The sequence below is a fragment of the Bufo gargarizans genome, chromosome 11, assembly GCF_014858855.1.
Source record: "Bufo gargarizans isolate SCDJY-AF-19 chromosome 11, ASM1485885v1, whole genome shotgun sequence".
Lineage (NCBI taxonomy): Eukaryota > Metazoa > Chordata > Amphibia > Anura > Bufonidae > Bufo > Bufo gargarizans.
Window position 1 is genome coordinate 63,089,814 of NC_058090.1, and position 14,894 is coordinate 63,104,707.

The 14,894-nt window shown below is 44.0% G+C and overlaps 1 protein-coding gene across 6 annotated transcripts in view; it reads right to left on the minus strand.

Annotated features, from left to right (window-relative positions):
* Window positions 1–14,894, minus strand: part of PLA2G4F (phospholipase A2 group IVF) — a 569,872-nt gene that overhangs the window by 303,258 nt on the left and 251,720 nt on the right. For 5 of the 6 annotated variants that reach the window (XM_044271892.1, XM_044271893.1, XM_044271891.1 and 2 more), the window contains one exon: window positions 7,030–7,137. The exons of the other annotated variant lie outside the window; for it this stretch is intronic. In XM_044271892.1, the coding sequence (XP_044127827.1) occupies window positions 7,030–7,137 (108 nt within the window). The remainder of the gene's footprint in view (window positions 1–7,029; window positions 7,138–14,894) is intronic. 6 annotated transcript variants of the gene reach the window in all.

Genomic DNA, 14,894 nt, shown 5'->3' on the forward strand with positions numbered 1-14,894 from the left:
AGATTGGTGACAGGGAGTTATTGGCCATCGTGCAGGCCCTTAAAGAATGGAGGCACTTGCTCGAGGGCTCGGTGGGTCCGGTTCTCATCCTGACGGACCACAAGAATCTGACCTACCTCTCTGAGGCCAAGAGATTGACACCACGTCAGGCCAGATGGGCTCTGTTCTTGTCACGTTTTAATTACGTGGTCTCCTACCTACCCGGTTCCAAGAACATCAGAGCGGATGCCTTATCACGGCAGTACTCCGAGCTGTCCGGGGAGGAGTCGATTCCGACTTCGGTCATACCTCCGAATCAGATCCTGGCCGCCATTCGCACCAGCCTGACCTCTCCCCTGGGTGAGCAGATTTTGGCGGCTCAATCTGGTGCTCCCTCTGGGAGACCCAACGGCAGATGTTTTGTGCCTGAGGAGTTGCGCACTCTGTTGTTGCGAACCTACCATAACTCCAAGGCCGCGGGGCATCCTGGAAAGAATCAGCTGTCCTGGGCTGTTTCACGTCTGTTCTGGTGGCCTTCTCTACGTTCCGACATCGCCGCATATGTAGCGGCATGCTCCGTTTGTGCCCAGAGTAAGTCCCCTCGGCACCGTCCGTTGGGCCTTTTGCAACCCATAGCCACCGGGGAGCGTCCATGGTCACACCTGGGGATGGATTTCATTGTGGACCTCCCTGCATCCCGAGGCCATACGGTCATTCTCATGATTGTGGATCGGTTTTCCAAAATGTGCCACTGTGTTCCTCTCAAGAAGTTACCCTCTGCACAAGAGTTGGCCACGATTTTTGCCAGGGAGGTCTTCCGGTTGCACGGTTTGCCCAAGGAGATTGTGTCTGACTGGGTGAGTCAGTTCGTGTCCAGGTTCTGGTGCTCCTTTTGCTCCCAGTTGGGGATTCATCTCTCTTTTTCCTCGGCCTACCACCCTCAGTCCAATGGGGCCGCAGAACGATCCAATCAGGCCTTGGAGCAATTCCTTCGTTGCTATGTCTCCGATCACCAAGACAATTGGGTTGACCTCCTGCCTTGGGCTGAGTTTGCCAGGAACACGGCGGTGAACTCTTCCTCTGGGACGTCTCCCTTCATGGCCAATTATGGGTTCCAACCTGCCGTGTTACCGGAGGTATTCTCGCCCCAGGATATTCCGGCTGTGGAGGATCACCTTTCCGTCCTACGTGCTTCTTGGGTACAGATCCAGAGGTCCCTTGAGGTCTCTGCGCAGCGCCAGAGACTCCAGGCTGATCGCAGACGAGCGCCCGCTCCTTCCTACCAGGTCGGAGACCGCGTATGGTTGTCCACCCGCAACCTCAACCTTCGAGTGCCCACTCCCAAGCTGGCGCCTCGCTTTGTTGGTCCCTTCCGAGTGCTTCGCAGGGTAAACCCGGTAGCCTATGCCCTTGCGCTTCCTCCTGGCATGCGGATCTCCAACGTGTTTCATGTCTCCCTGTTGAAGCCACTGGTGTGTAATCGTTTCACTTCCTCGGTCTCGTCCGGTCCAAGTGGGCAATCGTGAGGAGTATGAGGTGAGCAATATCCTGGACTCACGCCTGGTCCGCGGTCGGGTGCAGTTTTTGGTCCATTGGCGTGGTTATGGTCCAGAGGAGCGTTCCTGGGTTCCCTCCGCAGATGTCCATGCTCCTGCCTTGCTCCGAGCCTTCCACGCACGCTTCCCTCAGAAACCGTTTTTCACTCCGCGAAGGAGGGGCCCTTGAGGGGGAGGTACTGTCATGGTCTTACCTTCTTGCTGTTCTCCTTCGTTTGACATGTGCTGGCGGCCATCTTGGTTTCTGGGTTTCTTGTAGCCTCCCACCCAGCGGCTTCTCCTTCCCACTGGGAGGAGCTGGATGCCTAGCTCATATATAGGAGGTCTGTGGCTTCAGTTCCTTGCTTGGTCCTCCTGTGTTCACATGCTTCTAAGACTGCTGCTGCTTCTGGTTCCTGATCCTGGCTTCGTCTGACTACCCTGCTGGTTCCTGATCCAGGCTTCGTCTGACTACCCTGCTGGTTCCTGATCCAGGCTTCGTCTGATTACCCTCCTGGTTCCTGACCTCTGGCTTCGCAAGACCCTGCTTCGGTTTAGCCATCCGTTTGGACTTTGGCCTTACAGCTTGATTTTCAATAAAGCCTTCTTATTTCCACTCATCTCTCGTTGTACGTCTGGTTCATGGTTCCCTGACACCCACAGGATTGGTGCGTGGCAAATGTTGTGCCAATATTCAAAAAGGGTCCAAAAACAGAGCCTGGAAACTATAGGCCGGTAAGTTTAACATCTGTTGTGGGTAAACTGTTTGAAGGTTTTCTGAGAGATGCTATGTTAGAGCATCTTAACGGAAATAAGCAAATAACGCCATATCAGCATGGCTTCGTGAGGGATCGGTCATGTCAAACTAATTTAATCAGTTTCTATGACGAGATAAGTTCTAGACTTGACAGCGGCGAATCAATGGATGTCGTGTATCTGCACTTCTCCAAAGCATTTGACACTGTACAACATAAAAGGTTAGTATATAAAATGAGAATGCTCGGACTGGGAGAAAACGTCTAAGTGGGTAAGTAACTGGCTCAATGATAGAAAACAGAGGGTGGTTATTAACGGTACATACTCAGATTGGGTCACTGTCACTAGTGGAGTACCTCAGTGGTCAGTATTGGGCCCTATTCTCTTCAATATATTTATTAATGATCTTGTAGAAGGCTTGCATAGTAAAATATCAATTTTCGCAGATCACACTAAACAGTGTAAAGTAATTAATACTGAATAGGACAGTATACTACTACAGAGGGATCTGGATAGATTGCAGGCTTGGGAAGATAAGTGGCAGATGAGGTTTAACACTGACAAATGTAAAGTTATGCACATGGGAAGGAATAATGCAAGTCACCCGTACATACTAAATAGTAAAACACTCGGTAACACTGACTTTGAAAAGGATCTAGGAATTTTAATAAACAGCAAACTAAGCTGCAAAAACCAGTGTCAGGCAGCTGCTGCCAAGGCCAATAAGATAATGGGTTGCATCAAAAGGGGCATAGATGCCCGTGATGAGAACATAGTCCTAGCACTTTACAAATCATTAGTCAGACCACACATGGAGTACTGTGTACAGTTCTGGGCTCCAGTGAACAAGGCAGACATAGCAGAGCTGGAGAGGGTCCAGAGGAGGGCAACTAAAGTAATAACTGGAATGGAGCAACTACAGTACCCTGAAAGATGATCAAAATTAGGGTTATTCACTTTAGAAAAAAGAGGACTGAGGGGAGATCAAATTACTATGTATAAATATATCAGGGGTCAGTACAGAGAGCTATCCCATCATCTGTTTATCCCCAGGACTGTGACTGTGACGAGGGGACATCATCTGTGTCTAGAGGAAAGAAGGTTTGTACACAAACATAGAAGCGGATTCTTTACGGTAAGATCAGCGAGACTATGGAACTCTCTGCCTGAGGAGGTGGTGATGGTGAGTACAATAAAGGAATTTAAGAGGGGCCTGGATGTATTTCTGGAGCGCAATAATATTACAGGATATAGCTACTAGAGAGGGATCGTTGATCCAGGGAGTTATTCTGATTGCCTGATTGGAGTCGGGAAGGAATTTTTTATTCCCCTAAAGTGAGGAAAATTGGCTTCTACCTCAGTTTTTTTTTGCCTTCCTCTGGATCAACTTGCAGGATGACAGGCCGAACTGGATGGACAAATGTCTTTTTTCGGCCTTATATACTATGTTACTATCAAGCTATTAAAACTAATACAAATCCTAATAAATTTATATAAAAATACTATAAAACACCTATCAAGCTATTAAAAACCTAATAAAAATACTAATAAAAACAAAGAAATACGATGCAATGTTAAAACACATATCTAAAAAAATAAATAAAAAAAAACTAATAAAAATCCTTCTATCTTTCCATCTATCTATCTATCTATCTATGGGTATAACTCTCAACGTCACTAACACTCGACTTGTTAAATTTGTCTTTACATAAAATATTTAAAACTAATTTGATAAAATAATATCTATTTTATCTATCTACCAATTATATCCTATTAAAACTAATACAAATCCTAAAAAAATTCCTATCCTATAAAAAAATTATAAAACCCCTATTAAGCTATTAAAACTAATAAAAATCCTAATACATTTCAATAAAAATCCTTAAAAAAACCCTATCAAGCTATTAAAACTAATAAAAATCCTTCTATCAATTATCTATCTATCTTTTTATCTAACTATCTATAGTCTATCTTACTAATTTATTAAAATAATATCTATTTTTATCTATATATATATATATATATATATATATATAGATAGATATATAGATATATAGAGATATAGATATATATATATATATATATATATATATATATATATATATATCTATATATCTATATATATATATATATATATATATATATATGTATATATATACACAGGTCCTTCTCCAAAAATTAGCATATTGTGATAAAGTTCATTATTTTCTGTAATGTACTGATAAACATTAGACTTTCATATATTTTAGATTCATTACACCAACTGAAGTAGTTCAAGCCTTTAATTGTTTTAATATTGATGATTTTGGCATTACAGCTCATGAAAACCCAAAATTCCTATCTAAAAAAATTAGCATATCATGAAAAGGTTCTCTAAACGAGCTATTAACCTAATCAGCTGAATCAACTAATTAACTCTAAACACCTGCAAAAGATTCCTGGGGCTTTTAAAAACTCCCAGCCTGGTTCATTACTCAAAACCGCAATCATGGGTAAGACTGCCGACCTGACTGCTGTCCAGAAGGCCATCATTGACACCCTCAAGCAAGAGGGTAAGACACAGAAAGAAATTTCTGAACGAATAGGCTGTTCCCAGAGTGCTGTATCAAGGCACCTCAGTGGGAAGTCTGTGGGAAGGAAAAAGTGTGGCAGAAAACGCTGCACAACGAGAAGAGGTGACCGGACCCTGAGGAAGATTGTGGAGAAGGACCGATTCCAGACCTTGGGGGACCTGCGGAAGCAGTGGACTGAGTCTGGAGTAGAAACATCCAGAGCCACCGTGTACAGGCGTGTGCAGGAAATGGGCTACAGGTGCCGCATTCCCCAGGTCAAGCCACTTTTGAACCAGAAACAGCGGCAGAAGCGCCTGACCTGGGCTACAGAGAAGCAGCACTGGACTGTTGCATGTCATTCGGAAATCAAGGTGCCAGAGTCTGGAGGAAGACTGGGGAGAGGGAAATGCCAAAATGCCTGAAGTCCAGTGTCAAGTACCCACAGTCAGTGATGGTCTGGGGTGCCATGTCAGCTGCTGGTGTTGGTCCACTGTGTTTTATCAAGGGCAGGGTCAATGCAGCTAGCTATCAGGAGATTTTGGAGCACTTCATGCTTCCATCTGCTGAAAAGCTTTATGGAGATGAAGATTTCATTTTTCAGCACGACCTGGCAACTGCTCACAGTGCCAAAACCACTGGTAAATGGTTTACTGACCATGGTATTACTGTGCTCAATTGGACTGCCAACTCTCCTGGCCTGAACCCCATAGAGAATCTGTGGGATATTGGGAAGAGAAAGTTGAGAGACGCAAGACCCAACACTCTGGATGAGCTTAAGGCCGCTATCGAAGCATCCTGGGCCTCCATAACACCTCAGCAGTGCCACAGGCTGATTGCCTCCATGCCACGCCGCATTGAAGCAGTCATTTCTGCAAAAGGATTCCCGACCAAGTATTGAGTGCAGAACTGAACATAATTATTTGAAGGTTGACTTTTTTTGTATTAAAAACACTTTTCTTTTATTGGTCGGATGAAATATGCTAATTTTTTTAGATAGGAAATTTGGGTTTTCATGAGCTGTATGCCAAAATCATCAATATTAAAACAATAAAAGGCTTGAACTACTTCAGTTGGTGTGTAATGAATCTAAAATATATGAAAGTCTAATGTTTATCAGTACATTACAGAAAATAATGAACTTTATCACAATATGCTAATTTTTTGAGAAGCACCTGTATATATATATATATCTATCTATATATCTACCAATTATATCCTATAAACCCATATCAAGCTATTAAAACTAATACAGATCCTAATAAATTCCTATTAAAAACTATAAAACCCCTATCAAGCTATTAAAACTAATAAAAATCCTAATACATTTCTATAAAAATACTATAAAACCCCTATCAAGCTATTAAAAACCTAATAAAAATCCAAATAAATTCCTATAAAAATCTACCATAATAATATAACACGGTCTCTAGACAAATTTGGGAGGGAGGAGGCGAAGGGGTGAGGGACCTGTCAAGAGGATTAAAGGGGGCGTGTTGACGAGAGGGTTTTTGGTAAATAATAAAATGGGCGTGGTACCTCTGACTTTTTGACCAATAATATAGACGCTTCACTACTCACCTTATCCTGTAGTTTCCAAAATGGGGTAACTTTTTTCGGAGTTTCTACTCTAGGGGTGCATCAGGGGGTTTTCAAATGTGACATGGCAACTTAAAATTATCCCAGTGAAATCTGCCCTTCAAAAACCACATGGCACTCCTTTCCTTCTGCGCCCTGCTCTGTGACCGTACAGCAGTTATTTCCATATTTGCTTCTAAACTTATAAGTCTTCTAACGTCCCCAAAAAATAAAATGGCATTCCCAAAATCAAAACATAAAGTAGACATATGGAAAATGTAAAGTAATAACTATTATATGAGGTATCACTACCTGTTTTAAAAACTGAGAAATTTAAATTTGGAAAATTGCAACTTTTTCTAATTTAGTAGTAAATTTGGGATAAAAAAAAAAAAAGAGAAATATTGACTAAAATTTCATACTATCATGAAGTACAATGTGTCATGAAAAAACTGTCTCAGAATGGCTTGGATAAGTAAAAGCGTTCCAAACTTATCACAACATAAAGTGACATATCAAATTTCCAAAAAAACAGCCTGGTCCTTAAAGTGAAATATAGCAGGGTCCTGAAGGGGTTAAAATATTGTTCACTAAAGGAAATGCAAGTGACAGGACAATTAATCATACCTTACCTATTACCCTGATAACATCAGTCAAAGAATTAAGCCACCGTATGCCTGTGCCAGATGCACGAGCCCAGATCTCATCAAGGTTGGCTGCAAAAGCACTGCCCCAGACTCCTAGAAATATGAGAAAATACATATAACCAGTAAGGCAGATGGTGATAGGCAAGTTTGTAACTATATATGTTAGGAGCTGAACCCTTTATTTTCACCCAGGCAGCCTCAGGGTGAGGCTAGCATCGGAGCATCTCATGCTCCGATGCGCTCCCTTTGGGGACAGGTTCTTTTGTTTTCAGTAACACACTGCCGGGCGGAAACTTCTGCCTGGCAGTGTGTACGGTGACATCACCGGCTCTGATGGGCAGGCTTTAGCGCTGCCCTAACCGTTTTACTTGCTAGGACAGTACTAAATTCCGCCCATCAGTGCCGGTGACGTCAACGGGCTTCATGGCAGCCCTGGTATGTCACCGGATCTCCCAAAAATGTCTTTGCCCTGCGCAATTTAGCGCAGGGCAAAGGAGAGCATCGGATCATGAACTGCTCTAATGCTCCTGTCAGGGGGGATGCCGGGGTGAAAATAGAGTTATGTCCGGGTTCAGCTCTGAACCCGGACAACCCCTTTAAGTTCATGAGAACAGGTTCGAATACAAAATTCTATATTTTACCAAAGATGCAAATAGGCAGTGGATAAGTAATCCATAGATTCTGTAATCATATAAACTATTCCCCAAACCTCAAGATTTGTGTACAATCTTTATTCATACAACTAGCAGAAAGACCCGGCTTCACAAGGGTATATTTCATCTATTTCATTTAAAGTTTGTGTGTGTCGTTAAAAGATATCGACAGTATCCCCATAACAGTGACCTCTACAGCACCCCATCCCTTTAACAGTGAACTCCACAGTCCCCCAGCCCTTAACTTTGACCTTCACAGCAGCTCGCCCCTTTAACAGTGAGTTTTACAGCTCCCCACTCCCTTGAAAGTGACCTCCTCAGTGGCCCGCCCCCTTAACCGTGACCTCACACTACCCTGGTGCCTTAAAAGTGACCTCCACAGCAGTTGCCCCTTTAATAGTGGCCCCTGCCCCTTTAACAATGACCTTCACAGCGGCCTGCCCCTAACAGAAACATCCACCGTGAAAGCCTCTTTAACAGTGACCTTTACAGTGCCCGCCCCTTTAACAGTGACCTCCACAGCGCCCAGCCCCTCTAATACTAGGGCTACACGATGACCTGTGTTGCGCGACATTTTGTCTCAACAATTTTTATAATGATAGGCTATGGTGTTATGCTGCGACTGCGACACAACAGTCGCAGAAAAGTCCATCCTGGATGAATTTTTTGCAACTGTCGTGTCGCAGCATGTCAAATATGGCAGTGCAACACCATAGACTATACATAGTAACATAGTACATAAGGCCGAGAAAAGACATTTGTCCATCCAGTTCGGCCTGTTATCCCGCAAGTTGATCCAGAGGAAGGCAAAAAACAAAACAAAAAAAACCCTGTGAGGTAGAAGCCAATTTTCTCCACTTTAGGGGACTATAAACTTCCTTCCCGACTCCAATCAGGCCATCAGAATAACTCCCTGGATCACCGACCCCTCTCTAGTAGCTATAGCCTGTAATATTATTAAGCTCCAGAAATACGTCCAGGGCCCTCTTGAATTCCTTTATTGTACTCGCCATCACCACCTCCTCAGGCAGAGAGTTCCATATTCTCACTGCTCTTACCGTAAAGAATCCTTTTCTATGTTTGTGTACAAACCTTCTTTCCTCCAGACGCAGAGGATGTCCCCTCGTCACAGTCACCGTCCTGGGGATAAATAGCTGATGGGATAGATCTCTGTACTGACCCCTGATATATTTATACATATTAATTAGATCTCCCCTCAGTCGTCTTAGTTTGCTGTTTATTCAAATTCCTAGATCCTTTTCCATGTCAGTGTTACCGTGTGTTTTACCATTTAGTATGTACGGGTGACTTGCATTTTTCCCTTCCCATGTGCATAACTTTACATTTATCAGTGTTAAACCCCATCTGCCACTTATCTGCCCAAGCCTCCAATCTATCCAGATCCCTCTGTAGTAGTATACTGTCCTCATCAGTGTAAATTACTTTACACAGTTTAGTGTCATCTGCGAAAATTGAAACTTTACTATGCAAGCCTTCTACAAGATCATTAATAAATATTAATAAATATATTGAAGAGAATAGGGCCCAATACTGACCCCTGAGGTACCCCACTAGTGACAGTGACCCAATCTGAGTGTGTACCGTTAATAACCACCCTCTGTTTTCTATCATTGAGCCAGTTACTTACCCACATACAGATGTTTTCTCCCAGTCCGAGCATTCTCATTTTATATACTAACCTTTTATGTGGTACAGTGTCAAATGCTTTGGAGAAGTCCAGATATACGACATCCATTGATTCGCCGCTGTCAAGTCTAGAACTTACCTCCTCATAGAAACTGATTAAATTAGTCTGACATGACCGATCCCTCACGAAGCCATGCTGATATGGCATTATTTGCTTATTTCTGTTGAGATGCTCCAATATAGCATCTCTCAGAAAACCTTCAAACAGTTTACCCACAACAGATGTTAAACTTACCGGCCTATAGTTTCCAGGCTCTGTTTTTGGCCCCTTTTTGAATATTGGCACCACATATGCCATGCGCCAATCCTGTGGGACAATTTCTATCATTATAAAAATTGTCGCGCAACACTGGTGCAACATCAATGTCGTGCGACACATGTAGCAGTGTAGTTATGCCCTATGTGTCGTGCGACTTATCGTCAAACTACACATGTCGTCGTGTAGCCCTAGCCCAGTTGATAGGCAAACTGCGGCTCTCCAGCTGTTGCACAACTACAACTCCCACCATGCCCTGCTGTAGGCTGAAAGATGTAGGCAGTCTTTGCATGCTGGGAGTTGTAGTTCGGCAACCGCTGGAGAGCCGCAGTTTGCCTATCGCTGCCCTAGCCTAAAGCGGACCTATAGCAGTGAAGAAAAATGGCTGGGTTGTTATGGAAACCTGAAGTAAAACTGTGTGTATGAGGAGACTAAGGGCTTGCAAGCTTCTATTGGCTGATGTGACTATGTGTATGGCAGTTTGGATATGAAGAGAAAGACTTGCAAGGCTTGTATTGGCTAATGCAGGTATTATTTTGGGAATATCTCAGGAACGGTCCTAGAGAGCTGTGACCAACACAAGATTTCTTTCCAGGTAGCAAGGGATGCGTATACCAAGTTTTGTTGAAATCGATGGTTGCGTTTTTGAGTGATCGCGGAACATACACATCACAGGAAATATGTGGATAGCACATGGTTTGCAACTACAGACATTTAAATACCACTTAACTGGGATCAGTATAAATAAATCAAATTATTTAAGGTTACTTAAAGTCTATGGACACCTTTGGACCTTTCTCTGCTTCTCCTTATTGCTGGTGATATGTCTCCAAATCCAGGCCCCTCTCAGCAAATCCCCACTATCACCTCTACCTCCTACTACAAATCTCCTTCCACAAGTTTTTGCAACCCCTCAAACCTAATAACCATTCCTCTGACTCCTGCTCCTTTGGTTCCTCTTGCAGGAGTATTATGGAATGCATGCTCTGTCTGTAACAAACTGCCCTACATTCATGACCTCTTCATCTCTCGATAACTTTTCTTTCTGGGTCTCACAGAAACATGGCTGACTCCCTCTGACACCTCCTTCCCTGCTGCACTCTCTTATGGTGGTTTTCATTTAACTCACCCTCCCCCCTGCCCCCTGGCTGCAAACATGGTGGAGGAGTTGGTCTTCTCCTTTCAGACACCTGCTCCTACGCCCAACTCCACTGCCACCCTCCATTATGCTCACTTCATTTGAAGTACACTCTGTTCACATCTACTCTCCCTCCAAGTAGCTGTCATTTACTGCCCCCCAGGCCCAGCCACCATCTTTCTTGACCACTTTAACACCTGGCTTCTACACTCTTTTTCTGCAGACATCCCCACTATCATTATGGGTGACATGAACATTCCTATTGACACCTGCCACTCAGCCTCTAAACTCCCATCACTCTATTCCTCCTTCAGCCTCTAACAGTGGTCTTCCGCTCCCACCCACAGAGATGGTCACACTCTGGATCTTATCTTTACCTGCCTCTCCCCCTATCTGACCACAACCTACTCACCTTCTCTTCACACACCCCTACCCCCTCAGGAACTTTAAACATCTGGACTTTCACTTGCTTTTTGACTCTCTTCTCTGGTGCATCCCCCATTCTCTGGAACTCGTTACCCCAACATATCAGACTCTTACCTACAGTGAAATCCTTCAAAAGAAACCTAAAAACCCACCTCTTCAGACAAGCCTACAACCAGTGACCCTGCTGCCACTATACCGTCTTGACCAGCTTCACCCTCACCTACTGTGTCCTTCTCCCATACCATGTAGATTATAAGCCCTCACGGGCAGGGCTCTCTCTCCTTCTGTACCAGTTTATAACTCGTCTTGTCTATGCTTAGTGCAATTGTCTGTATTATGTATGTATACCCCTTTTCATATGTACAGCGCTATGGAATTAATGGCGCTTTAATAATAAATAATTTTTTTCATGATTGCATTTTACGGATTTCAAGCTACAAGCCATTTTTTAATTAGTCTTCATTAAAATGTTCAGTGTTTTTTTAGATACAAGGGTTAAAAAAAATAAAAATAAAAAAAAACTGTCTCTTTGCAAATAATCACTTCTCAGTTCTTTCAGCCAATGGCTCATGTGAAGCTTTAGCTCTAATCTCTTGACCTCATGATAACTCATCTAAGCTATATTCTTACCAGTTTGATAAAAGTTTAGCTATATTGAGTGTTTATAAGGTCAGGAGACTGAGAATAAAACTCTACAAACGGACTGATTTTTTAACCCTAGTGGCTGAACATTTTTAATAAAAAACAAATAAAAGAATAATTATTAGCCCAAAATGAGTAAAAAGTATTCAGCCTTTAAATATTAAGGGTGTTTGATATTGACCCACATAGACGAATAATGGGTAAATTAAGGTCTATTGGTTTAGAAAATCTAATTTGTATTTGTATTGAAAGTTGGCTTCATGATCGTGTCAAAGAGTTGTGGTCAATGATTCATACTCTGGTCCCCGGTTATAAGTGGTGTACTTCAAGGTTCTGTGCTGGGTCAGCTATTATTTAACTTATTCATTAATGACACAGAGGATGGGATTAATAGTGCGGTTTCTATTTTTGCAGATGACACCAAACTGTGTAATACGGTACAGTCTATGGAAGATGTTAATAAGTTACAAGCTGTCTTGGACAAACTTACTGTTTGGGCCTCCACTTGGCAAATTAGGTTCAATATAGATACTGTAAATATAAAAGTTATGCACTTGGGGCTAATAATCTGCATGCAGCATATGTCCTAGGGGGAGTAAAACTGGGAGAGTCATTTGTTGAGAAGGATCTAGGTCAGGTATGCTCAACCTGCAGTCCTCCAGCTGTTTTAAAACTACAACTCCCAGCATGCTTGAAAAGCCTACAGCTATCAGCCTACAACAGGGCATTGTGGGAGATCTAGTTTTACAACAGCTGGAGGGCCGCAGGTTGAGCATGCCTGATCTAGGTGTATTAGGGTACTTTCACACTTGCAGCAGAGGATTCCGGCAGGCAGTTCCGGATTTGTCAAAATGTATGCAAACTGATGGCATTTGTCATTCGGATCCGTATGACAAATGCATTGAAATGCCGGATCAGGTGGCATTTTTTTTTTCAAATTTTTTGCGGTCTGGGCATGCGCAGACCACAATGCCGGATCCGTTTTGCCAGAACACTCGGGGCTGTATCCGGCATTAATGCATTTCAATGGGACAAAATTCCGGATACGTTATTCCAGCAAGTGTTCCGGAATTTTTGACAGAGATAAAACTGCAGCATGCTGCGGTATTATCTCCGTCCTGAAAAGGCAAAAAGACTGAACTGAAGACATCCAGATGCATCCTGAACGGATTGCTCTCCATTCAGAATGCATTAGGATAAAACTGATCAGTTATTTTCGGGTATTGAGCCCCTAGGACAGAACTCTATGCCAGAAAAGAATAACGCTAGTGTGAAAGTACCCTAAGTAGATCATAGACTAAATAACAGCATGCAATGCCCGTCAGCTGCCTGTAAGGCCAACATAATTTAGTTCTCTATTAAAAGAGGTATGGACTCGCGGGACAGGGATATAATACTGCCATTGCCTTTGTATAGACAAAGCGTTGTGGCCTCAACTGGAATATGCAGTTCAGTTCTGGGCACCAGTCTATCAAAAGTTAGAAAAAGTACAGAGGAGATCATCTAAACTCATAAAGGGCCTCGAAGATATTAATTGTGAGCAAAGATTAAATAAACTGAATATGTTTAGCCATAAAAAAAAGACGTCTAAGGCTACTTTCACACTTGCGTTCTGGGCTCCGCTTGTGAGTTCCGTTTAAAGGCTCTCACAAGCGGCCCGAACGCATCCGTCTAGCCCTAATGCATTCTGAGTGGATGCGGATCCGCTCAGAATGCATCAGTCTGGCAGCGTTTGGCCTCCGCTCCGCTCAGCAGGCGGACACCTGAACGCAGCTTGCAGCATTTGGGTGTCCGCCTGGCCGTGCGGAGGCAAACGGATCCGTCCAGACTTACAATGGGGACGGATCCGTTTGAATCTGACACCAGTGGCGTAACTACCGGGGAAGCAGGGGAAGCAGCTGCTTCGGGGCCCGGGCTGCCAAGGGGGCCCGGCGCCCCAAGCAGCGTGTGTGACAGTTTATTTTCAAGTTAGATAAATATCGTGTTCAGGGCCCCTTCACAGCCGCTAGAGTGATCTAATTTTACTGTCTGCTAAAAGTCTCCTGGTCTGGGATTCGAACCCACAACCTCCAATCTATAAGTGAATCAGTGGCAAAGCATTTACCCTCACAGCCATAAAGGCTGCATTACAACTGACTGTAAAAAAAAAAAAAATACATCTATACACATGACAGCTGCCCAAACACACCTAGCACTGCTATATCTGTATATGACAGCTGTCCCTGCACATTCAGCTCTGCTACATCTCTATATATGAACAGCTGCCATGTGTATAGATGTACACTTAGCCAGCTATAACAGTAGAAGTCTCATATTTTTTCACTCAGCCTCAAGGCAGCTCTTATGGTCTAGTGGTTAGCTGCTCTGCCTCTGAAGCAGAAGGTCCTGGGTTCGAATCCCAGCAGACTCTTTTCTGAAATACAAGCACTGACTCCATATAAGGGCATACAGGGCGGGACAGAATACAAGGCGGGACACAGGAAGAGGCTGCATCGCATCGCTGACATGGAGGTAAGTAGAAGTGTTTATTATTTATTTTTTAATACCCGACTGTTACTGCCATGGGGGAGCGGAAGGCACCTGATACTGGCACATGGGTGGAGGGGGGTTGGCACCTGATACTGGCACCTGGGGGGGGGGGTTGGCACCTGATACTGGCACATGGGAGTGGGGTTGGCACCTGATACTGGCATGGGGGGGAGGGAGAGAGGCACCTGATACTGGCATTGGGGGGGGGAGGGAGAGAGGCACTTGATACTGGCACTTTTTTTGTGGTGGTGGGGGGGGGGGGGATGGCACTATGATACTGGGACATAGGGGGGGGAGGCACCTGATACTGGCACCTGGAGGGGAGAGGGGGGGTTGGCACTTGATACTGGCACATGGGGGGGGCACCTGATACTGGCACATGGGGAGGGGGGAGGGAGAGGGGCACCTGATACTGGCACATGGGGAGGGGGGAGGGAGAGAGGCACTTGATATTGGCACTTTTTAGTGGGGGGGGGGAGATGGCACTATGATACTGGGA